The 23,274-nt window shown below is 38.7% G+C and overlaps 8 protein-coding genes, 1 long non-coding RNA gene and 1 other non-coding gene across 17 annotated transcripts; 4 read left to right on the top strand and 6 right to left on the bottom strand.

Annotated features, from left to right (window-relative positions):
• Positions 1–90: 90 nt before the first annotated feature.
• AT5G02850 (hydroxyproline-rich glycoprotein family protein) lies at positions 91–1,806 on the bottom strand. Its single transcript, NM_120363.3, has one exon. The coding sequence runs from the start codon at positions 1,693–1,695 to the stop codon at positions 415–417; it is 1,281 nt and encodes a 426-aa protein (NP_195905.1). The 5' UTR covers positions 1,696–1,806; the 3' UTR covers positions 91–414.
• A 68-nt stretch (positions 1,807–1,874) lies between these two features.
• LCL1 (LHY/CCA1-like 1) lies at positions 1,875–5,206 on the bottom strand. 5 transcript variants are annotated; one of them, NM_120362.4, is made up of 9 exons: positions 4,867–5,206; positions 4,193–4,250; positions 3,976–4,099; positions 3,734–3,892; positions 3,499–3,624; positions 3,311–3,420; positions 2,934–2,993; positions 2,568–2,692; positions 1,875–2,248 (listed from the first exon to the last, which is right to left on the bottom strand). In NM_120362.4, the coding sequence occupies exons 1-8, from the start codon at positions 5,058–5,060 to the stop codon at positions 2,642–2,644; spliced, it is 882 nt and encodes a 293-aa protein (NP_568108.1). In that variant the 5' UTR covers positions 5,061–5,206; the 3' UTR covers positions 1,875–2,248; positions 2,568–2,641. The 5 variants fall into 5 exon arrangements, with proteins under 5 accessions (NP_568108.1, NP_001031823.1, NP_001332134.1 ...); NM_001036746.2 differs by having other exon boundaries at positions 2,568–2,670; NM_001342672.1 differs by having other exon boundaries at positions 2,226–2,692; positions 3,065–3,420; positions 4,867–5,148.
• Positions 5,207–5,315: 109 nt separating this feature from the next.
• On the bottom strand, positions 5,316–5,792 carry AT5G00880. Its single transcript, NR_142451.1, has one exon. It is a non-coding gene; the product is annotated as an other RNA (long non-coding RNA).
• AT5G02830 (Tetratricopeptide repeat (TPR)-like superfamily protein) lies at positions 5,316–9,575 on the top strand. Its single transcript, NM_120361.5, has 12 exons — positions 5,316–6,012; positions 6,088–6,175; positions 6,292–6,496; positions 6,602–6,709; positions 6,820–6,984; positions 7,073–7,666; positions 7,861–7,926; positions 8,024–8,104; positions 8,334–8,431; positions 8,542–8,752; positions 8,855–8,915; positions 9,095–9,575. The coding sequence occupies exons 1-12, from the start codon at positions 5,433–5,435 to the stop codon at positions 9,394–9,396; spliced, it is 2,559 nt and encodes an 852-aa protein (NP_195903.2). The 5' UTR covers positions 5,316–5,432; the 3' UTR covers positions 9,397–9,575.
• Positions 9,460–11,300, bottom strand: RHL2 (Spo11/DNA topoisomerase VI, subunit A protein). The gene is made up of 2 exons (NM_120360.4): positions 10,666–11,300; positions 9,460–10,483 (listed from the first exon to the last, which is right to left on the bottom strand). The coding sequence occupies exons 1-2, from the start codon at positions 11,194–11,196 to the stop codon at positions 9,731–9,733; spliced, it is 1,284 nt and encodes a 427-aa protein (NP_195902.1). The 5' UTR covers positions 11,197–11,300; the 3' UTR covers positions 9,460–9,730.
• Positions 11,301–11,372: 72 nt separating this feature from the next.
• AT5G02815 lies at positions 11,373–11,454 on the top strand. Its single transcript has one exon. It is a non-coding gene; the product is annotated as a tRNA-Ser (tRNA).
• A 369-nt stretch (positions 11,455–11,823) lies between these two features.
• On the top strand, positions 11,824–16,173 carry PRR7 (pseudo-response regulator 7). 2 transcript variants are annotated; one of them, NM_120359.3, is made up of 9 exons: positions 11,828–12,119; positions 12,375–12,702; positions 12,804–12,965; positions 13,099–13,232; positions 13,404–13,568; positions 13,861–14,035; positions 14,134–14,581; positions 14,679–15,348; positions 15,452–16,173. In NM_120359.3, exons 2-9 carry the CDS (start codon positions 12,393–12,395, stop codon positions 15,569–15,571), a joined length of 2,184 nt encoding a protein of 727 aa, NP_568107.1. In that variant the 5' UTR covers positions 11,828–12,119; positions 12,375–12,392; the 3' UTR covers positions 15,572–16,173. The 2 variants fall into 2 exon arrangements, with proteins under 2 accessions (NP_001330923.1, NP_568107.1); NM_001342671.1 differs by having other exon boundaries at positions 11,824–12,119; positions 12,804–13,232; positions 15,452–16,172.
• Positions 16,174–16,285: 112 nt separating this feature from the next.
• CDL1 (Protein kinase superfamily protein) lies at positions 16,286–18,647 on the top strand. Its single transcript, NM_120358.5, has 5 exons — positions 16,286–16,588; positions 17,032–17,213; positions 17,299–17,488; positions 17,564–17,955; positions 18,046–18,647. The coding sequence occupies exons 1-5, from the start codon at positions 16,480–16,482 to the stop codon at positions 18,307–18,309; spliced, it is 1,137 nt and encodes a 378-aa protein (NP_195900.2). The 5' UTR covers positions 16,286–16,479; the 3' UTR covers positions 18,310–18,647.
• On the bottom strand, positions 18,614–21,058 carry GSTL3 (Glutathione S-transferase family protein). The gene is made up of 10 exons (NM_120357.6): positions 20,961–21,058; positions 20,728–20,799; positions 20,561–20,621; positions 20,280–20,366; positions 20,096–20,194; positions 19,920–20,022; positions 19,761–19,837; positions 19,557–19,664; positions 19,384–19,464; positions 18,614–18,998 (listed from the first exon to the last, which is right to left on the bottom strand). The coding sequence occupies exons 1-10, from the start codon at positions 20,975–20,977 to the stop codon at positions 18,996–18,998; spliced, it is 708 nt and encodes a 235-aa protein (NP_195899.1). The 5' UTR covers positions 20,978–21,058; the 3' UTR covers positions 18,614–18,995.
• Positions 21,059–21,061: 3 nt separating this feature from the next.
• On the bottom strand, positions 21,062–23,106 carry GSTL1 (glutathione transferase lambda 1). 3 transcript variants are annotated; one of them, NM_001342670.1, is made up of 10 exons: positions 23,060–23,106; positions 22,881–22,963; positions 22,638–22,776; positions 22,445–22,531; positions 22,247–22,345; positions 22,049–22,154; positions 21,895–21,971; positions 21,697–21,804; positions 21,527–21,604; positions 21,095–21,371 (listed from the first exon to the last, which is right to left on the bottom strand). In NM_001342670.1, the coding sequence occupies exons 2-10, from the start codon at positions 22,895–22,897 to the stop codon at positions 21,369–21,371; spliced, it is 714 nt and encodes a 237-aa protein (NP_001318461.1). In that variant the 5' UTR covers positions 22,898–22,963; positions 23,060–23,106; the 3' UTR covers positions 21,095–21,368. The 3 variants fall into 3 exon arrangements, with proteins under 3 accessions (NP_195898.2, NP_001318461.1, NP_001119157.1); NM_120356.4 differs by lacking the exon at positions 23,060–23,106 and having other exon boundaries at positions 21,062–21,371; positions 22,881–23,003; NM_001125685.1 differs by lacking the exon at positions 23,060–23,106 and having other exon boundaries at positions 21,171–21,371; positions 21,895–21,965; positions 22,881–22,978.
• Positions 23,107–23,274: the final 168 nt, after the last annotated feature.

Genomic DNA, 23,274 nt, shown 5'->3' with positions numbered 1-23,274 from the left:
AACAATAAACTGTACAATAAAGAAATGGGCAGAAAGAGCCTCTGATATGTATGTATGACCTAAGAGGGATTTTACTTTGTCGTATAGAGAGATCGATCCAAAATGTCAAGTTGCATAACTCCAATAGTTGAACATTCTGAATTTTACTAATAATTTGAAATTTGAAGCTAAAGAATGATTCTGGAAAAAAGATAACCAATAATTCTGTAAACTGAATTAGAATCCAGGGTTTTCGTAAGAAACAACTTTGATACATCAAAGATACTGATAACGATGAAGCATATACTAACATCTATCCACATAAAGGCACTGCTAAACAAAACGAAACCAAGTAGAAAATCAAACTTGATCAAGAATTAGCAGTAACATTGGTCAAATCATTACCTTACAGAGAACCATCAATCACAATGTTGATTAATCCTCATCATCTGAGCTTGCATCATCGCTGCTGTAATCACTGCTATCATCATCCTCCAAAATGTCAAGTTGAACAGCTCGGACCTGTATGACATCAGGCGGTCTGTGGAGTCCCTGAGAAGGTCTCATATGTTGATGATCCTCTGCTCTAGGTGCAGCAATTGACTCCAGTGGCGGTAACACAACTGGGTCGCCTGGTTTCCATCCAGGAGGTGGCAATGGTAAATCTCTAGGCAATTCGACTGGCATTCCTGGTTTCCATCCTGAAGGAACTGCGATATTCGGCGGAAGCAGGTTGTGAATAGCAGATATATCCATAGCTTCTGGTGGTGGTGGTGGCTCAATCAGTGCTTCAACCTTCTTCTCCATGTTTTCTACTGTTTTCGGCAGACCGATATCAAGATCAGCGAAAGTGTAGAGCTGGGAAGCTCTCATTTGTTCGTCTTGTGGAGCTGGTGGTAATGCACCACGGAGAGGTGCTTGCCCTGCACCGAATTCCGGCGGAGCAAATGTGGTGTAGCTAATCTTGTGAGCGTAAGCTAATATGTCCTTTAACTTGAGCTGAGACGAAACTGTGGTTGAAGAAGAAGAAGACTCATTATCATTGTCTTCGTCATCTTCTTCAATTTTGCTTCGTTTTGGTTTGCGGTAATCGGAGTAGTCGTCAACAAGCATATCGAGAACACGTTCTGCATCCTTGAGTTTGTTAGCGAAAGCGAGAAGAGATGAATCTTTGGATTTGATCTCACGCGCCACCTTCTGCTTCGCGTCTTGCAGATCGAGGATCTCTTGAAGCTCTGTAACGGCTTCGAAGAGCTGAGTCTGGAGGGAATTGAATTGAGAGAGGATCTCCTTCGTGGATGAAGGACTAGGGTTTTCAAGCGGCGGCGGAGGTGGTAACGAGTGTGAGGAGAGGAACGAAGGGAGAGAGCCACGGAAAGCTGAGAGCCAGATAGCTCGATTGGGAGAGACGTCGAAGAGCTTAGATGTCAAAACCGCCATCTGCTGGAGAAGAGCTTGAGCTCGCGGTAATGGAGGAAGGAGCGATAGCAAGGCGGAGGATGAAACAGCCGCCGAAGCTGAGGCTGAGGAAGCGGCGGCGACGGTGGAGGAAGGAAGTAGATTAGGCTGTTGTTGGATCTGTTGGTGCTGAGATTGGGAAGATGAAGAAGAGGTTGGATGGCCATGACGAGTAGGCGTCGGATTTTGTACGGAAGGAGAGCCAGGACCTGTTAACCCTAATCTCGCCGGAGATTGTACGATCTGATGCTGTAGCATCTTCGCCGACGGCGAAAGAATCTCTTAAATCGAAGATAATTAAAGAGACGAAGCTTCTCTTCTCTGTTTAGTGTTCAACTGTTTATACAAAATTCGCAAACCCTCAGTATCAATTAGAAAAGTCTAAAGACCCGCTAAAACCATACCGATACGGTTCAATTTCCTAATTACCATTAACCTGGCTTTCGAACAATTGTTATTGACAATAACAGAGACGAATCATGGACGTTAACGCTTGATACAAGTGCAATACAACAGAGTTATGTATCTCACTTCCGAGTTAAGTAACAATTTGCTACTGTGTTACATAGCTTTTGGTTAAACAGATAACCAGAAAATAACCAATCAGAGAACGAGGTAAAGAAACTTACATATTACAAAAGGCATGAAAAAATAATTATCAAAAAGAAGATACAATTGGTAACCATTTTCTACACACACATACATATATCTACCATTCACACGACTGGTTCTGACCGAAACTGCATATGTTCCTCTTGTTTGTGACGACGACTCAGTTATGTTCTCCTCAGACAACAACCGTAGAATGCATCTGACACAATCCACCATATACAGAGATCAATAGCAATTTGGTAGACCGTAAGAGCAATATTCTTAAGACCTTAAGGGTAGTGTAATCAGAATAATAGCAGCAACGCTGAGAATATAACAGTTATGATCTACAGATCATTCTTATTATGACGTTCGATCATGTGAGACAATAACTACAGTAACAAATGAGAAACATTAAGGTGAAAACCTTAGTGAACTGTGGTGTTAGGTTTCGATATAATCTATTAAGTCAATGCGAACGTTCTTATTATAGTGTTTTATATTGGTGTCGGAGGGATGCGGTATAACACCAAACTTACTTGATAGCTGGTAGAGAGTTGTTGCGAGCAAGAAGTCGTCAAGAAGATATATAACTTGTTGAGTGCACAAACAGCTAAGAGCTTAAGTGTTCATGACCTTCCTCTGCAGCATCAACATATTCAGACTAAATTATGGTTAGATTATATCTCATAGAGCACAACAATCCTCATTTAATCATTGGAACGGTTAAAAACATAACACACTAAAGGCGAACTAGTCTTAATTTCTATAGTTAAACTTCAAGGCAGATAGTAAGTAGGTTTGTTAGCTGTTAGAGACTTTTTCTCACTCATTCTTATCACGAAAAGACAAATGTGCCTCACATACTCAACGAGCACAGAAGTAATGATAAAATTATAACTTACAGTAGGTTCAAAGTCAGGGTTTGACAAGTTCACTGTGAGGTTTCTCATCAACAGCAAAACCTGCAAGAAAAACTGTGATTAGTGACGGATACTAGGAAAAAGAACAATCACTGACAGCTACAAATAGGTACCATGACACCTAAAACTGACTCATGGTTGTAACAATCCCATTATTTGACCAACATCTCCATAGAATCATGGTACTTTGGCTTTTTGGTGTTTCCAACTCGTGAATCTATATATTGCAAGTACTGATCTTTATATTTATCTTCTCACACAGCTGAATTTATTCGGGAACTCAAAGAAGAAGACTAAATGATTGATATGCTGCAACACACATATCAGTTAATCTAAAGGCAAGTAAAGCTCCAACTCACAGTTTCGAAATTTATAGGATCCATTTCCTTGAGCTTTTTCATGCGGCCTTTGCTGTCAGGATCGAACACACTCCCAATGAAGTTATAAACCTCAGCAAAATCAGGAAGACCTGCAAAGCAACCATTACAACAGCGTCCACCACAAAATGAAAACTAAGAAATAGTCCCTCAATTGTTCAGATAATTACCATGCATTGAGGGAGCTTGTTTCGCCAGTCTCAAACCCTTAGAATCTGATAGTGTTCTGCTTGAGCTTCCGATACCAGATGCTGAAGGACTAGTTTCACTTATCATGTCATTTGATCCAACATCAACTGAAACAATGATATGTAAGCCGCATTTAGCATATGAAAACTTCAGAAGATAGAGTGACTAGACTACCAAAGCAAAATATAAAAACTGAGTACAGATGAGAACGCATGCCTTCTGCTCCACAAAGAGTATCAAGTTCATCTTCTGGTGGAATAACCCCACTTACAGCAATGTTTAACAATGCAGATGTATCATCATCCCATGGAGTATATCCAGGCAGGTTATTTATTTGAGTAGGAAAGGACATGGAAACGTGAAGCGACATTTGAGCTGCAGATTTGAGTTGAAATCAGATTGATTACATGTTACTCCATCTGTCAACCCAAAGTAATATCTATTACAATAGAACTAACCATTTTTCGATGCCTTTTGAGGATATGGATGAGCAGCTTTGCGCTTAGGCCTAGGGGGTGGAACATGTGCTAAAGTCCCATTTTTTTGGACCTTTAGAAAGTATTTTTGGGCATGGCTCCTGATCTGCAGTAAATCAAACAGGCACAGGATGATTGAGTGGGGAAATGTGCCAAGGTTGTATATTAAACCAAAAATCCAAAGAAGCTGATCTCAAACCTGAATAACTGTCTTTGAACCAACAAAATCTTCTATCTTTTTCCAGTCACGATCAAACCTAAGGACACGAGAAAATTGTCAGGACAAAGTAAGATTCTTTTTTCTAAAAGAGAGAGAAGCCTTTCACACACACAAAAGAGCAATGTAATATGTGGAAGTAACGAACCATTACCAAAATCTGAATTGTAGTTTAGGACTGTAGTTGGAAATTGGTTTCATGCATAGCTCTAAAAGCTGACTTGTAGTAAGTTTTTTCAGTTCTCATGTTAAACATTTTTAATAAAGAAAGATACGACTTCTGCAAAATACCACTATTTATGCAGAAACCAGATGCCAAGTCCTCTACTCAATCATTTTGGCAACCTAAGATAAGCTTAAACCATACTTCGGTTTTATGAGAAGAAACATTCATCAGCGATTAATATAAATTCTGATCTATCGAATATACAATCCAACCTAACAAATCAAAGAAGACATTGTTGCTTCTGCAAAATCCAATTGCATACGCAAAACTCCAGATGATCTACCACATAACCAAACTTCGATCTGATTAAGCAAATTAAGTAGAAATTACGCGAAATTACGCAAAATTCAGCTATAAATTAGAGCTCGAAACACAAAGAATCAGTCAATCAAATAGCTGGTGGAAGAAAAAAAGAGCGCGGTAAAATTACAATTGAAGAGCTTCCAGAAACTTGTCGTGTTCTCCTTCAGTCCAACTCTCTCTAGACTTGGTGATTGTGTAAGCTTTCCTCACCTTCTTCTCCGGTGCTTCACCAGCTTCCGTCGTTGCAATCGTCGTCTCTGTAGCATCTGTAGAAGTTTCCGCCGGTATTACTTCGGCGACCACCGGATTGGTTGAGGTCATTATCGGTATTTTATTCAAGATAGAGATCGTCTAGAGAGAGAGAGACTGAAGAGAGAAGGGGTTAGAGAGAGAAATGACGACGATATCCACATGGCGGGCAAGAAGTTGGTGTATAATATGTGGAGACGCTTCGCTTGCAATTTCAGGCCATCCATTTTTCTCCTTTTTCTTATTTTATTTCTTAAAATTTAAAATCAAAGTACCAAATCGGTTTATATATACCGGTGTATTTTAACACTACAAATCCGGTCCGGTGTGGAAGTTGTAAAAATAGCCTTTCAAATCCAATCCATTTGATTTACATGAAATTAGAAAACCAGAAAAACTGAGCCACAATGATGATACGATGATGATCCTAACCGTTGGCGAGGAATGAGAGACTTTGTTATTGTCTTTGGCTCCTCCTCCGCCATAACCAATCCTCACCATCACCACCGTCGCTGTTACGCCACAGCACCAGAGTCCAACCGGAAAACTAAATCCAATTCTTCTTTCACCAAGCTACTTCCGTCACTACCGCAGCAACATTCACCTTCTCCTGCTTCAGTCTCCGCGACTCATTCTCTCTCTAGCCACTTCTCCAATGTCGTAAGATGGATTCCAGATGGCTCGCTTGAGTATTACGCTGATTTTGCCTCGAAGCTAGCTGAGGATGGTCGAATTGAGGACGTCGCTCTCATCGCCGAGACTTTGGCTGCAGAGTCCGGAGCTAATGTGGCTCGTTTCGCTTCCATGGTTGATTATGATCTCTTATCGAAAGGGATTTCGTCGAATCTTCGACAAGGTAAGATTGAGAGCGTCGTTTACACTTTGAAGAGAATTGAGAAGGTAGGAATTGCTCCATTGGACCTTGTCGATGATTCGTCTGTGAAATTAATGAGGAAACAGTTTCGAGCAATGGCTAACTCTGTGCAAGTGGAGAAAGCTATTGATCTAATGGAGATACTTGCCGGTAAATACTATATCAATTCTTGCTGTTACACTGTGACTATGAACTCTTGAATTGATTACCTGCTTCTTATTTCAGGTCTCGGATTCAAAATCAAAGAGTTGGTGGATCCTTTTGATGTTGTAAAGAGTTGTGTTGAAATTTCCAATCCTCAATTAGCTATTAGGTAAGCCTTGTTTCCCACATAACGATTCAGGTTAATGGTTTTCAAATTCAGAAAGTTATTACAAGAATGCTGGATGTAGTGTGTTCTGCTAACGATTTGATGATTATTGAATGCAGATACGCATGTCTTTTGCCGCATACAGAGTTATTGCTTTGTAGAATTATTCATGGTTTCGGAAAGAAAGGAGATATGGTCTCTGTTATGACAGCATATGAAGCCTGCAAACAGATTTTGGATACTCCTAACATGTATATATGCCGAACGATGATAGATGTTTGTGGCCTGTGTGGTGATTACGTTAAATCGAGGTACATATATGAGGTAATTCCCTAATTATACTGTATTTTTGCGTAAGTATCCTTTACGCTCGATTTTGTCTGCCATCCTGCATTTGAGATTTGTAGTTAATTCATAATTTTGTGGCAGGATCTTCTCAAAGAAAACATTAAGCCAAATATTTATGTTATTAACAGTCTAATGAATGTTAATTCCCATGATCTTGGGTACACACTAAAAGTATACAAGAATATGCAGGTATGTTCTTTCTTCTGTCTCTTGAATACAAGTATTTGAATTGTCTAGAGAGTATTTTAGATTTAGGAGTGGGTGTGGACTGACCTTGAAACTCTACATGTCATGGGCAGATACTTGATGTTACAGCTGACATGACATCCTACAACATACTACTGAAAACATGTTGCCTGGCTGGACGGGTTGATCTTGCCCAGGATATATACAAAGAAGCAAAACGAATGGAATCTTCCGGATTGTTGAAGTTGGACGCCTTTACATATTGTACTATTATAAAGGTACAATATCAGTATTTTTGGAAAACTAAGTTTATCATTAGTTTTTGCTTTTATATCCCTAAGTCTCTGAATAATGTCTTAAGATCAGGTTTTTGCAGATGCAAAGATGTGGAAATGGGCACTCAAAGTCAAAGATGATATGAAATCTGTTGGTGTAACCCCAAATACTCATACATGGTCATCATTAATCAGTGCATGTGCCAATGCAGGTTTAGTAGAGCAGGCAAATCACCTATTTGAAGAAATGCTTGCATCTGGCTGCGAGCCTAATTCTCAATGTTTCAACATCCTACTGCATGCTTGCGTTGAAGCTTGCCAGTATGACAGAGCTTTTCGTCTTTTTCAATCTTGGAAAGGAAGCTCCGTTAATGAATCCTTATATGCAGATGACATAGTTAGTAAAGGTCGCACTTCCAGCCCAAATATATTGAAAAATAATGGTCCTGGGTCTTTGGTGAATCGCAATTCTAATTCACCTTATATCCAAGCTTCAAAGAGATTTTGCTTCAAGCCAACAACTGCTACATATAATATACTCTTGAAAGCCTGTGGTACTGATTACTATCGAGGAAAAGAATTGATGGATGAGATGAAGAGCCTAGGTCTTTCACCTAATCAAATAACATGGTCGACTTTGATTGATATGTGTGGAGGTTCAGGCGATGTAGAAGGTGCTGTACGGGTGAGTTAACTTTTCTCTTGATTTTTTTTTTAAAATTAATCATTCAAATCTCTTTCCTAAAACAGAGATATAGCATTAAGGTGATCATACTTCTCCAGCTTTTGTTTATAAGCTTCCAGATACATTCATAATATCAATGATGGGATTTGCAGTAATATGATAAGTTCCCTGATAGAAATTCTTTTCCAGCACAGATTTTGAGAACTATGCATTCGGCTGGAACCAGACCTGATGTTGTTGCATACACAACAGCAATCAAGGTATTAATCTCTCTCTTAGTGGTGCCAACATTTCTGCTTTGTTGTTAATTATTGTGCAACTCAAAGGTGTGAAGATCCAGACCTTATTATCTTGCAGATTTGTGCGGAAAATAAATGTTTGAAGTTGGCATTTTCTTTGTTTGAGGAGATGAGGAGATATCAGATTAAGCCAAACTGGGTAATTCTCCTCCTCGAATTTGCTTTGTTTCTTTTTGTCCCTTTCAGCTACTAACGCCACCTTCGAGAGAATCAGCAGACTGAAATTATCAGTGATGTGTATAAAATTATGCATATAAAGTCCAAAGCTATTATTAGAGTAGTCTAAATTGACGGAATGCATTTCCTAAAGATGGAAGCCGTTTCAAAATTTATTTCAGCATTTCTCAGTCTAGAAAATTGTTTCTCAGGTGACATATAATACACTTCTTAAAGCACGAAGCAAATATGGTTCTTTACTTGAAGTGCGGCAATGCTTGGCTATATATCAGGACATGCGAAATGCAGGGTATGAACAATTTTTACTTTTATGGTCTACTTTCATTTCTCTTCCTGATGGTTCCGCAACAAGTAAGGAGGCATTCCTTTTTACTCACAAACAAAGCCACAACACTGCAGGTACAAACCTAACGATCACTTTCTCAAGGAACTTATTGAGGAGTGGTGCGAAGGAGTCATACAGGAAAACGGTCAGAGCCAAGATAAAATAAGCGACCAAGAAGGAGATAACGCAGGGAGACCTGTAAGCCTACTCATTGAAAAAGTAGCTACACACATGCAAGAGAGAACAGCTGGAAACCTTGCAATTGACCTTCAAGGACTTACCAAGGTAAGTTACTGGAGACAATGAAATATTCATATGTGCTTGTAGTCCTATCAATTTAACTCTTTCAGCGATATGACCATGTCAAACTTTTGCATCCATTTACAGATTGAGGCTCGACTTGTTGTTCTAGCAGTTTTGCGAATGATCAAGGAAGACTATATGCGAGGTAAGATTCAAGACACCAATACATTCTCTCTCTCATGTAGTAACTTTTTGACTCGGTAAACATTTCAAACGGGAACAGCATACATGCAGCTTAAGTTAGGACAAAAAAATCAAATGTTGTTGAATTTTATGCCAGTAGAGACTAAAAAACACTTGTAACTAACTGAATCTCCTTTGCAGGTGACGTTGTAATAGATGATGTGTTGATTATCATAGGAACCGATGAAGCAAATACCGTTTCAGGAAAGCAAGAGATTACTGTGCAAGAAGCGCTAGTGAAGCTTCTACGAGATGAATTGTCTCTTGTGGTTCTTCCTGCTGGACAAAGAAATATCATACAGGATGCACACTGTGTAGATGATGCAGACCAAGAGAACACTAAGTCATTTGTTAGTATATCCTCAACGAGGAGACCTGCGATTCTGGAGAGGTTGATGGTTACAAAGGCGTCTCTGTATCAGTGGTTGCAGCGCAGAAAGTAGCTGCCTCCGACTGTTACATTACTAATCAGTCATCATTGTATTTTATGCTAATTCAAACCATATGCAGAAAAGAATGGGGAAAGATTGCATATCATCTCAATGCCCATCATATTGTATACAATCTTCTAAATAAACAAAAGAGTTGTCTTCTAAATAATCATCTGACAGCTATCTTTCCAGTTCTGTGTAGATTCAACCATAAATTTAAAACCAAATTTCGATCTTTGCAATAATAATTCACATGCTAAGAAACAGGCAATTGCATTATCAAAAATTCGAAATTTGTAGAGTACACTTGTTGGTCTATCTAATTGATCAGGAAGAAACCTGATTATCAGAGCCAATCCTGCTGCTGCAGTTTCAGGGGCAAGTAAACTTCCGATAAATACTGGAAACCAAAAGAGCTCAACGCCTGAATCTCAGCCTTTTGCTTCGTTTTCACCATCAGGTTAAGTTCCTCGACCCACCCGGGATTTTTCTTCACGAAATCCTCCTCTAGCATATCCTTCCCGGTCTTAATATCCTGCTCAGTCATCGGCAACCTACACTGTTCAGGTATCTTATACTTGTCCAAATCACTCGGCCTAATTCCAAGCCACTTAATATCAGGCGTAGTCAAGTTTGCACTATCATATGACATGTTCTTCGACCCACATCCATACACCGACAAGATCTTCAATCCGTAAGGATCACTATCCACCAAGGCAAGTACCGGAAGCTTAAGCTCCATTTTCATTTTCCTCAAGAAGAGCCTTGTAGCTACATCAGGCTGGCCTTTTGCAGTCACGATGATACAAGGGAACCGGTTATAGAATCTGTCTTCAGCTAACCTCATATAAGCTGCATCTTTTTCAACTAAGAGTATGAACATAGCATCACTCTGCATATCTCCAACCCGGTCAATGTTTGGTGGAATGGCTTTCCCACCCATTCCCATCTTTGTGCAATCTATCATGTCTCCATTGTCACTGAATATAAGCCTTCCCACCACCACACCTTTCTCTGCTGCAATGACATTGAGACTTGACCTTGTGCAACCGAGCATACATGAGACATCATCCAACACAGCATCACTCTGTGTCTGGTCCTGAAAATTCAGTAAGGTTGCGAATTGGTTCAAAAACCTTCCAAAATCGAAACTACAAAGAATCAATGCTAGAACTTTCGATTCAGGTTTACAAGAGCTGGATCTAAAACAGTGACTATCATTCTCTATTTAATGGGAAGAAAGTATCATCTCAAGTAAAATTGAAAGCAAGAAGAACCTACCTGGAAAAGCTTAACGTCGGTGTAGAAGAGATCACGCTTAGTAACGTGAATGTTCCTGAGGCAGAGTTGGTGGATAAGGGCGAGGATACGAGTGGTGATGGTGGTTTTCCTGACAGAAGAAACGGAGGCAAATGGACGGAGGGTAGATTTGTCTTTTAGCACTATACGGTCGAGCTCAGGAACATACAGCTGATTCGAGGCGGCGCGTGAAGGAACACTGAAGGAGAAGCCATCACCGGCGAGAATAGAACGGGCGATCTGGACGATGACTGTCTCTATCTCTGTCTGCACGGAGGAGAGTGAGAGATCTGCGACTTCACGACAGGAAGATGATAGAGAGAGGTCAGCTAGGGTTAGAGGTTTCGATGAAGAGGAGGAGGCACCGCCGGCTCCGGCGGCGGCTTTGATAGAAGAGGAAATATACGATTTGAGAAGCTCCGTGATAACGTCGTCTGATTCCAGAATGCTTTTGAAAGGAAGTTCCTCCGCCTCGTCATCTTTTGATCGCTTTCGCTTCTTCTTATCCGCCATCTGTAGATAGCCACGACGACGGAGACGCGGCGGCCCAGAGAGTTCTGGTACTAACAATGGCGGGAAAATTTACCCTTTAGGTCAACGTATCTCGTGAATGTTATTTCTAGGGTAAACTAAAGGGGTAGACTTAGAAACGCATTTATTAAGTTAATTAATTGTGCTTTTAACGAGATGTCGATATGTCCGAGTGGTTAAGGAGATAGACTTGAAATCTATTGGGCTTCGCCCGCGCAGGTTCGAACCCTGCTGTCGACGATAGTTTTTTGAATATTTTTTATTGGGTTAAAATCTTTTTGAATGGCCCATATGGTAAGCCCAATATTAACTACATCTATAAAATCTTTAAACGCTAGTCTCTTCCGCCAAAATCTATTCAACGGTCCAGATGAGTTTACCACTTGACGTTTTCCTTACCCACCATTACACGTGTCAGTTCAAAAAGATCTTAATAATCTGCCACTAGCCTCCTGAACGACTGTTTTTGATATACCATCCACGTCACTAATCCTCGCCAATATATGATGTGGAAATATCCGCTCTGACGTGGAACTTCTCGAACGTTCGGGACCTCTAGTTTTGTCCATGTCAGATATTACGATTTTTTAATTTCCTTTTTTTTTTTGTTGGCCCGAGACAAATCTTTCTAATATCTATCTATCTCCGGAAAAATAAAAATCGGTGGCTTATGGTCGTCTCCGATTTCCACTCTCTGGGAGACAGAAAAACCTCATAATCTCAAAAATTGTTCACTGTGTTTATCTTCCTTCTAAAGTTCTAAGAAGCTTCGATTCTTAATTCTGTTTATCGATTTGAATTCCTTGTTTCTATTTCCCAACCGTTAGCTGATTGTGCTAGATCCATTTTTCTGGTGATTGATGCAACTTCTGGAGCTCGATTCTTCGTTCTAGTATTTGATTATTGTAAGATCAGTACTCTCTTGGAATTTAGATGCTTTTGTATGGTTGGATTTTTATTTGATGTAATTTGTCTAGATTCGATTTTTTGATGATTCTTCAAAAAGTTACTTGATTAGTTGGTTTTTTGAGAATTCGTCGTTCTTCAACTCTTTTTTCTGTTAATCTGAGATATTGTACGATTCTAACTCCTCTAGCTATTGCAATAATCGAAATTAGGGTTTATGGCTGTGTTTTGATATTTTGATCATTTGAATTCAGCGAAGCAGAGTTGGTGTGATGAATGCTAATGAGGAGGGGGAGGGTTCACGTTACCCAATCACTGATCGAAAGACCGGAGAGACGAAATTCGATAGGGTTGAGAGTCGGACAGAGAAGCATAGTGAAGAAGAGAAAACTAATGGAATTACTATGGATGTGAGAAATGGGAGTTCAGGTGGACTGCAAATTCCATTGTCGCAACAAACAGCGGCAACTGTCTGTTGGGAAAGGTTTCTTCATGTGAGAACCATTAGAGTTCTGCTTGTCGAAAATGACGACTGCACTCGTTATATCGTTACTGCACTTCTTCGCAATTGTAGCTATGAAGGTCAGTTTTGAAGCCTATGGCCCAACTTTAATCTATAGCGCATATATGTACCCGTTTCGGTTCTGTTTGTTGATTGATTATTATTAACTCTGTCATGGCAGTTGTTGAGGCGTCAAATGGGATACAAGCTTGGAAGGTGTTAGAAGATCTAAACAATCATATTGATATTGTGCTAACAGAGGTGATCATGCCTTACTTATCTGGTATCGGTCTCTTGTGCAAGATTTTGAACCACAAATCTCGTCGGAACATCCCTGTCATCAGTGAGTTCTTTTTCCTTGGTCGTTTTACATTGAGCTCTTTCTTTTGAAGTTACACGATTTGTTGAGTCTTCTCTAGCGTATGTTGGAAAGTAGATGCTTTTAACTACATTCCCCTGTGAGATTTGTGTTGCAGTGATGTCATCTCATGACTCAATGGGGCTGGTCTTTAAGTGCTTATCGAAAGGAGCTGTTGACTTTCTTGTTAAGCCAATAAGAAAAAATGAGCTTAAGATCCTTTGGCAGCATGTTTGGAGAAGATGCCAAAGTGTATGTCCTTGCTCATATATGATTAATCTGAAAACCTGTTGGTACAACTGGTGATAAGTAGTAAACTAGAAATTCATGGTCTAATTGTGGATTGGTATCTTCTTTTTTTTTTTCCACATGATTGGTATCTTACTTTTTGGTTTCTCATGGTTTTCCTTGTTTCTTGTTCAGTCTAGTGGTAGTGGAAGTGAGAGCGGAACGCATCAAACTCAAAAGTCTGTGAAATCGAAAAGTATTAAAAAATCTGATCAAGATTCAGGAAGCAGTGATGAGAATGAAAATGGGAGCATTGGCCTGAATGCTAGTGATGGAAGTAGTGATGGGAGTGGCGCTCAGGTAAGACGAATGTGCAATACCGATAATCTAAATATACACCCGAGAAGCTATCCTTTTAAAAATTTCTTAACCACAAATGATAGGGGTCGGATGATCGAACTTCGCATGTGCACTCAGATGCTTATAAATGGTGGAAGCGCTTAACTAACCAATTGTAGAACTCAATGATGTTTAACTTAGATCTATTCAGTGATAAACTGGGTGAAAATTTCTAGTTCATTTTGAAGTTTTATTTTGCACATGGTTTATCTCCAAAACCTAGGTTGATTTTGACATACCTTTTTTTGTTCAGAGCTCTTGGACGAAAAAAGCTGTGGATGTTGATGACAGTCCACGAGCGGTATCTCTATGGGACCGAGTTGATAGCACTTGCGCCCAAGTGGTACATTCTAACCCTGAGTTTCCAAGTAATCAGTTGGTTGCACCACCTGCTGAGAAGGAGACTCAAGAACATGATGATAAATTTGGTAAAGAAAGGAAACTGTGATCTCTTAGTTTCTTCCATACTCTTCTTTATACTGAAACTCAAAAACATGATATTGAATGTTTTTCATCTATTTTGCAGAAGATGTCACAATGGGTAGAGACTTGGAGATTAGCATTCGTAGAAACTGTGATCTGGCCCTGGAGCCAAAAGATGAACCCCTATCTAAAACTACTGGCATTATGAGACAGGATAATTCGTTTGAAAAGAGCTCTAGTAAATGGAAAATGAAAGTTGGAAAAGGACCATTGGACCTCAGTAGCGAAAGTCCTTCAAGTAAACAAATGCATGAAGATGGAGGCTCGAGTTTCAAAGCTATGTCTAGCCACCTTCAAGATAACAGAGAACCTGAGGCGCCTAACACTCACTTGAAAACTTTAGATACAAATGAAGCTTCTGTTAAAATTTCTGAAGAGCTAATGCACGTGGAACATAGTTCAAAGAGGCATAGAGGAACTAAAGATGATGGGACACTAGTTAGGGATGATCGGAATGTGCTGAGGCGTTCAGAGGGCTCAGCTTTCTCAAGGTACTTTCTTAGAATCAAACCTCTGTTTTTTCTTCCGTACACAACCTTTTGAATGCCTTATTGAAGAACTATGAGATCGACTGTTGGACTTGTGCAGGTATAATCCAGCCTCAAATGCCAATAAGATTTCTGGTGGGAACTTAGGAAGCACTTCGCTTCAGGATAATAATAGTCAGGATCTTATAAAAAAGACTGAAGCAGCATATGATTGTCACTCGAACATGAATGAGAGTCTCCCCCATAATCATCGCTCACATGTCGGTAGCAATAACTTTGATATGAGTTCCACGACTGAGAACAACGCTTTCACAAAACCAGGAGCTCCAAAAGTAAGCTCAGCAGGATCTTCATCAGTGAAGCATTCATCGTTTCAGCCTTTACCCTGTGATCATCATAATAATCATGCCTCCTATAACCTTGTCCATGTCGCTGAGAGGAAGAAGCTACCGCCACAATGTGGATCCTCAAATGTGTACAACGAAACGATTGAAGGTAACAACAACACAGTGAATTACAGTGTGAATGGAAGTGTATCAGGTAGTGGTCATGGAAGTAATGGGCCATATGGAAGCAGTAACGGTATGAATGCTGGAGGAATGAATATGGGAAGTGATAATGGTGCTGGCAAAAATGGAAATGGCGATGGTAGTGGAAGCGGAAGTGGAAGTGGTAGCGGAAACTTGGCGGATGAAAATAAGATCTCTCAAAGGGAAGCTGCTTTGACAAAGTTCCGTCAGAAGAGAAAAGAGAGGTGCTTCCGAAAGAAGGTAAATTCTCGGTCAAATCTATAACAAAGGAAAAAAAAAGTATTCTTGTAAATTGCGAAAGCAAATGCAAACCGCAAAAATGTTTTTTTTTTGGCTTTCTCAGGTACGATACCAAAGCCGGAAAAAACTAGCAGAACAACGCCCTCGAGTGCGAGGCCAATTTGTGCGTAAAACAGCCGCTGCAACTGATGATAACGACATAAAAAACATTGAGGATAGCTAACGGAAAATCAACAAAACCCACTATTTCTCAGCCCAAAAACATGAGTAATGTGCTCATATCTATCTTATATATATATATCTATCACATGTTTTAACATTTTCCCTTCAAAGTCTGATTCTTTGATAATACTACTACTATTCACGAAACAAAGACACTACGACATTTGATTGTTTGTTATTATTGTCGTTGTCTGGTCTGGTTTGTGAAATTAGGACGAAGGGTTTGGTTTCAGGATGTAGTGAAATCTTTGTAGATGTTGTAAACTTGTAAAACAATAACCCCTTCTCTGTATATTTTTTGGTATAAGCTTGCTTTTGGAGCCGTGCATAGTACGGTGTCGTATTGTATCAACATTATCTCTTTCAATATCATTTAGCTTATATCGTAAATATATATATTCTTAGAAAAAATCTGTCTTTGATAAACACCATTTTAAAATAGGAATAATCAATCTCTTATACCCAAATGATTGGAAACTATAATGGTGACCACGATTGTTGCTTATTAAAGTTCAATTTCAATATTGTTACAACTTACAACACAAGAAATTTATTCAATCAAATAATCTCTTTTTGTGTGTTGAAAAGAAATTTAAATTCCATGGGGGTAGTTAGTTGATACTACTTTGATAAAATATAATTTTTGTTTGTCTTTTTTTCTTTGACAATTAATTTTTATTTGTCAAAGTCAAACCCATTCACATTAATTTGTATCACAAAAATTAAATTGTTTTAAAAATATATTTTATATCAAAAGAGAAAAATCGAAAAATCCAGCGATTGGCTTGGCGTGCTTTTTTTACATTTCAAAGTTCTCTAAGCTTCTCTCTCTCTCTCTCGCTTTTGAGATCATCGAACACAATCGAAACGAAGAATCATTTGAAGAAGAAGAAGATCGTGAGAAGCTTAATGGGTTGGATCCCGTGTTCTGGGAAATCGAGTGGGAGGAATAAGACAAGGAGGAACGGTGACCACAAACTCGACAGGAAGTCTTCTGATTGTTCTGTGTCTACTTCAGGTAATTTCTCTTTATAGTCTTTGTCCAATTTTAATTCTGGGTTTAACCTTCTCTTACTAAATTATGGAAATTTTTATCCTTTGCTAAAACTTTCTGATTCCTGTGAGCCATCATCGTTTGCTAATGCTGATTAGGGTTTTTGACTTTCTGTTTAAAGATTGCTTTTTTCCTTCCATTTCACTAGCTTTTGACTACTCTGTAACACCTGTGTTAGTATTTTGACAGTGATGTGTTATTGCATGTCTCTTTCCTGTTAATTGTTGTTATTGCTCTCCAGTGGAAGTTGTGGATTAAACTCTTAAATGGGACTTGCTAGATCCTTAAGTATCTTGCTATATTCTTAGAACTTTAATTTGTTGATTATTGACCTTGAGACAATTATGCTCAGCTTGTGTTGATTAATTATTTCTTCTTATCGCTTTCTTTTCTTTCTTTTTTTGTAGAGAAATCTAGGGCCAAGTCGTCCTTGAGTGAATCCAAAAGTAAAGGCTCTGATCACATTGTGGCACAAACGTTTACATTCTCTGAGTTAGCTACTGCCACTAGAAACTTCAGAAAAGAATGTCTTATAGGAGAAGGAGGATTTGGTAGAGTTTACAAAGGATACTTGGCCAGCACTAGCCAGGTTCCTTCCCTTTTTTTTGCTTGGTTTTAACCTTTTGAATCTTCTTGGTAGTGAAAGCTCACTGTCATTATATCTTCATTTGTAGACAGCGGCTATCAAGCAACTTGATCATAATGGTTTACAAGGAAACAGGGAGTTCCTCGTCGAGGTTCTCATGTTGAGTCTTCTTCATCACCCGAATCTTGTTAACTTAATAGGATATTGTGCTGATGGAGATCAAAGGCTTCTAGTCTACGAGTACATGCCCCTAGGTTCACTTGAAGATCATTTGCACGGTATGCGCTTCTAAGATCACACATGCCTATGAGAAGTCTTTAAATTTCAATCGGGTGATGCTTTTTTTATTTCAGACATTTCACCTGGTAAGCAGCCACTTGACTGGAACACCAGAATGAAAATAGCTGCCGGTGCTGCAAAAGGTTTGGAGTATCTGCATGACAAAACCATGCCTCCAGTGATCTATCGAGATTTGAAATGCTCAAATATTTTGCTCGATGATGATTACTTTCCAAAGCTATCCGACTTCGGGTTGGCTAAACTTGGCCCAGTTGGGGACAAGTCTCATGTGTCCACTCGGGTTATGGGAACATACGGATACTGTGCTCCCGAGTATGCAATGACAGGCCAGCTAACACTCAAATCAGACGTTTACAGCTTCGGTGTTGTTCTGTTGGAGATTATAACTGGTCGGAAAGCAATAGACAGTTCAAGATCTACTGGAGAACAGAATCTAGTCGCATGGGTAAGAAAAAAAAACAAATTGGGAACAAACTTTGTTTTCTCTGCGGATTCTTCCTTCTAATTGTATTCTTTGAAATGCTCTCTATGTCAGGCAAGGCCTTTGTTTAAAGACAGGAGGAAATTCTCTCAGATGGCTGATCCAATGCTTCAAGGTCAATACCCTCCGCGAGGGTTATACCAAGCACTCGCTGTAGCAGCGATGTGCGTACAAGAGCAGCCAAATCTTAGACCTCTCATTGCTGACGTCGTCACTGCACTTTCTTACCTCGCCTCCCAAAAGTTTGATCCTCTGGCTCAGCCAGTCCAAGGATCCCTTTTCGCTCCAGGGACTCCACCTAGATCAAAGAGGGTCTGAAAATAATCCCGAGAACCGCAATGCTGTGTAAGTTATGTAGCTTAAACCCATTCCGTGCTGTCTTTCTTGGAGAGGAAAGGTGGATGATTTTCAGACTAAGTGTGAATGTATGGCTTAAGAGCTACTTGTAGATATGTGTAAGAAGAGATAGATTCATATAGAGGCCGGTTTATAATGTTGTTATAGGTGATGTTGTTTAATGTAATGTTTATTGAGCGCTTGCTTTCAAATGTGACAATTTCTCATTATTGTACTGAGGATGTCTGCTTCGATTCCAAAGTTATTGTATAAATATTAAAGTACTATAGTTTTCAAAACTTTAATGTGTGAGATTTTGATTGTATTGATATCATATTACAATGTCAAGGATTGATTATTGGTGAACAGTCAAATATAGATCAAGCTGTTGCTGCAAGTTAACTATACACCTTATCCTTATTGCATCATCTGGTTCTTAATGTGTGAGATTTTGATAGTATTACTATCATACAGTAATATATTAACAATGTCAATGGTTGATAATTTGATCAACACTAGAATACAGATTAAGCTGTTGCTGCTTAAAGTACAAATCTTATTGCATCATCAGGTTCAAGTACACATCTTATTTCTTCATATCCAAAGACCACCTGTTCGTACAAGGTGGTTTGGTCTCATACACTTTACTGCTTCGTGCTTGCTTACAGTTACTGCAAGAATATAACCGGAATTAGACTCACATTTAGTATAGACCATTAACCGAGAAAGTATTAAACAAGTCATTTGGCCATAGTAATAGGCTAGCTGATGATTAGTGCATGGTCTTTGCTTTCAAAACGTCTAAGTCGCAAAACGCTCGTTGGAGAAAGATGAGATTGTCTCTGAGCCAGATGCTAAACCGACTCGGTTTTCATTCCCAAAACAGAAAACTAACCCAAAGCAACGAACATTCACACCTAAACAACCAGATGCTTAAAGGCATATATAGCTTTTATGTTCTAACCCCCAAGAAAATATGAAGCAACTCACATTTGGATCCATTAAAATCATGTGGTAGTTCAGTTAAAAAAATTATATCCTAGTTGTATGACTTACCATGAATTTTTTCTTGAAAACCTCCACAATCTCCTTAGGATCCATTTTCGTCTGTGCATAGCCATCGCTCTTGTTAATTTCCTGCAAACATAACACCGATCGCTTAAGTACCATTCCCTAGTGAGGATAAGTGTAATCTTTTCTGACTTAATGAAGATTGCATATATATATACCTCAATCCATGCTGATAGTTTGGGACGTTCGGCAGTAATGTCGCACTTAAATAATTCATTGAGTACAGTTTGGAACCTTTCAATGAACGGGATATAGGCGATATCAACCTTGAAAAAAACAAAGAATTCAAACCGTCCATATAAGAATTAAGACAAACAAAAGGCGAAATGTATGATCTCAAAGAAGGTTAGTGAGGCTTATACCAAGCTTAACTGACCGAGGAAGAACGGCCCGTCATCGAACTTATACAGAGCGTTTTCCAGATAATCTAACACAGGTGCTGAAACAAGAACATGAAATTTTTGGTCATAATTTTGTCGCCTTTTCACCCCTGAAAACAGTTGAAGAGTTTAAAGTCTCACCGGTTTCTTTAGAGGGGTCTCCTTTGAGTGACACATACATAGTTTTAACGAAAGTATCAGTATACTTGAGCAACTCGTCGCCAAACTCTCTTTTTGCATGATCCTAGAGAGGGAAATGAATAGTGGAATCAGAGAATAATGAAGGGAAACCATACTCGGTATAAGGGATGTGTTACCTCGGGGTAAAGAGAAGGCCCTTCAAAAGTGTTATCAAGATATTTAATCAAATCCAGACTCTCCCCAATGATTTTTCCATTGTGCTCAAGCGCTGGCACCTGAAAAAGATAACGAGAAGTTTCCACTAAGTCATAACCAAAAGTGGAATGTCACATATGAACTCGTGAGTTATAAATAGAAAACCTTGTTCTCTGGATATACTTTCTCCTTGTACCAAGCAGGCCTATTCCCAAGATCCAAAGGAACAAGTTTAATCTTTTCTTGCAAACCCTACAACCACCGGAAACCAACCAAAGAATCCAACTACTTTATAAATAGAGTACACATATGCAAGAAAGATAAAAGTTTGTGAGACGTCAAATTAACAAACTTCAACAAGATAACCAATCCGGCTTCAAATATCCCTAATACGACCAAAATATTGTTAAAGGTGAGAGACTAGTACAAAGGAGAAGCTGTTAAACCTTGAAGTTTCGAGTGATCCAAACTCGTTGAGCAAATGGGCAAACGTAGCTTGTGTACAACCTTTGGTAACACAAAACAATAAGAGGTTAAGACATAAGGGAAATCCAATAAACTACAGAACAGAGCTAAAACCAAAAGCATAAAAGAAGCAACATTGAAGATTAACCTTGTGGTTCCGTCGAAGAGAGACGGTGGATCAGAAGTAGCATCAAGCGGAGCTGGACGATCTTCTACAAAACTGTCTCAATAGAATCAAGCCACAGAAAAACTTAAATTCCCAATACAGCTGAAATCGAATAGACTTAATGTAAAAAACATGAATTTTGCGAAACTTATAATCCCAAAATCGATCAAACTCAATAAAGACTCTAAATTCCGGATAAGAACATAGATCCTTACATAAAAGAAGGAGCCATTGACGATACAAAGATCTGATTCTGTAGAAGAAACTACGGATTTTTTTTGTGTGGAAGCGTTTACGTTTCTCGAAATTACAGTCATCATCGTACACGTGGCAGTTTTGTGATCTTTGTCGGGAACTCCATAACTCATAATGGGCCGTAATTGATACAATTCAATAAGGTATTCAATAAGGTATTAAGCCCATTTTATTATTGACATTTGTATTATCCGGAATAAACCATGTCTCTCTCTTTGATGAATGAAAGTAAACAATACCAAATATCTCTTATTTATCACAAAATGTACAATACCAAATCCAGAAATTTATAACACTCTCAAGTAGTAATATTTCTTCTTCATAAGCCATCATGGCATCGTTACCAAAGTCCAACAGATTTGTTACTTTTACTGCAAATAAAGAAAAACCGGAATCGGTTAGTTTTGTTTTAGAACGTTAACCGGAAATTGAGTTAAGACAAAATTGCAAAGCCTAACATTAAAGTAAAAAGGGCATTTGAGTCCAAATAAACAAAAGTTTAAACGTTTATAAAAAGCGAAATTACCATGAATCTCTTGAAGTAATTGACAACATATTCGGAGTCGGTTTTGGTCTGCGTATATGCAACCATCTTGTTCATTTGCTGCACCACACACATTGAGGTAAAGCAATCAAGTATGCAGCTAAATCATACAAAAGTTTTACCATGTTGACATGCATATATCACACGTGTACCTCAATCCAAGCAGCTAGATTTGGCCGTCCGATTATAATTTCATATTTAAAAACTTCGTCGAGGAAGACTTGAAAGCGTTCGATAAATGGGATATATGCAATATCAACCTAGCAAACAAAATCGAGTAATTTTGTAACCATAGTGACACATTCAAAAAAGGTTCATTCGCACTTAACATTTTGATAAGACTAATATACCAAACTAAGCTCGCCAAGGAAGAAAGGACCATCATCAAACTTTTTCAGAGCATTTTCCACGTGATCGAAGGCTGATGCTGCGTCAAAAACACACATGTTTCAGCCTTCAGATGCCCAAAACAATTGACAAGACACAAAAGAAAATCAACCTTACCTGTTTCTTTAACCGGGTCACCTTTGAAAGAGCCAAACACAGTTTTTACAAATGTTTCATCGACATATTTCAACAGTTCTTCACCAAACTCTCTCTTTGCAGAATCCTAGACCAAAAATTTCAAAAAAACAACATCTCATCGAAATATTGTTACTTACATGACAAGAACAAGTCTATAACATGCCAACAAGGTCATACCTCAGGGTAAAGTGAAGGTCCATCAAAATTGCTATCGACATATTTGATTAGATCAAGACTCTCCCCAGTGATTTTTCCATTGTGTTCAAGGGCAGGAACCTACATACATCATTATCACAATCTTTTAGAGTCTTCTATTGTCACTTTTGAAAGAACGTTAATTAGTTTATAAGGATTAATCATAAAAATAAACGGCACCTTGTTTGCAGGATTAACTTTCTCCTTTAACCAAGCTGGCCTATTAGGAAGATCTATAGGAACCAATTTGATCTCATCTTGCAGACCCTAAAACTCCCCAATGTCAAACAAATCAACAAATCTTGCTTATAAATTTTTCATCTCGATCTCAATTTACATACATATATACCATAAATATATAAAAAACAAGTACCTTGAGGTTTCTTGTAATCCAAACACGTTGTGCAAATGGGCAAGTGTAGCTTATGTACAACCTTGTGGTTCCGTCGAACAGAGCAGGTGGATCAGAGGTAGCATCGAGCGGAACCTGACGATCTTCTACGAAAATTTTTCTTGATAAAGGAAAAAAAATCAAGGAGATGAATATAGATTTAACAAGAAAAAACGACTTTATACTAATCAAGAAACCTCATAAAGTAAACAAAAAGGATCTTACGGAGGAGATAGAGCCATGGAGAGGATTTGATAAGAGTTGTTTCTTCAGGGGATTATTATTGCAGATATGATGTTTTAAAGGAACTATGGATCAAACACATAAGACTACGTATATATATTATATATATACTCAATGGAAATTGGAATTAGGAATTAGGAAGAGGCTTGGTTCATGCTTACCCAATGGTGACTACCAATAGAAAAAGGTAAACGTACGTCAGCGTTTGATTAATCTCTGTCGTTGAACTTTCTAATTTTTGTTGTGAAGGTCAAAGATATTGATCAAAAGCTTCTACTAGTTTTGTTTGCGAGAATACTAATAATCACATACGTGAAGTCTAATCAGTTGAATACGTGAATACTAATAATCATATTAATTTTTTTTGGTTGCTTTG

The sequence above is a fragment of the Arabidopsis thaliana genome, chromosome 5, assembly GCF_000001735.4.
Source record: "Arabidopsis thaliana chromosome 5, partial sequence".
Taxonomy (NCBI): Eukaryota; Viridiplantae; Streptophyta; class Magnoliopsida; order Brassicales; family Brassicaceae; genus Arabidopsis; species Arabidopsis thaliana.
This window is presented reverse-complemented; position numbering and strand designations above follow the sequence as displayed.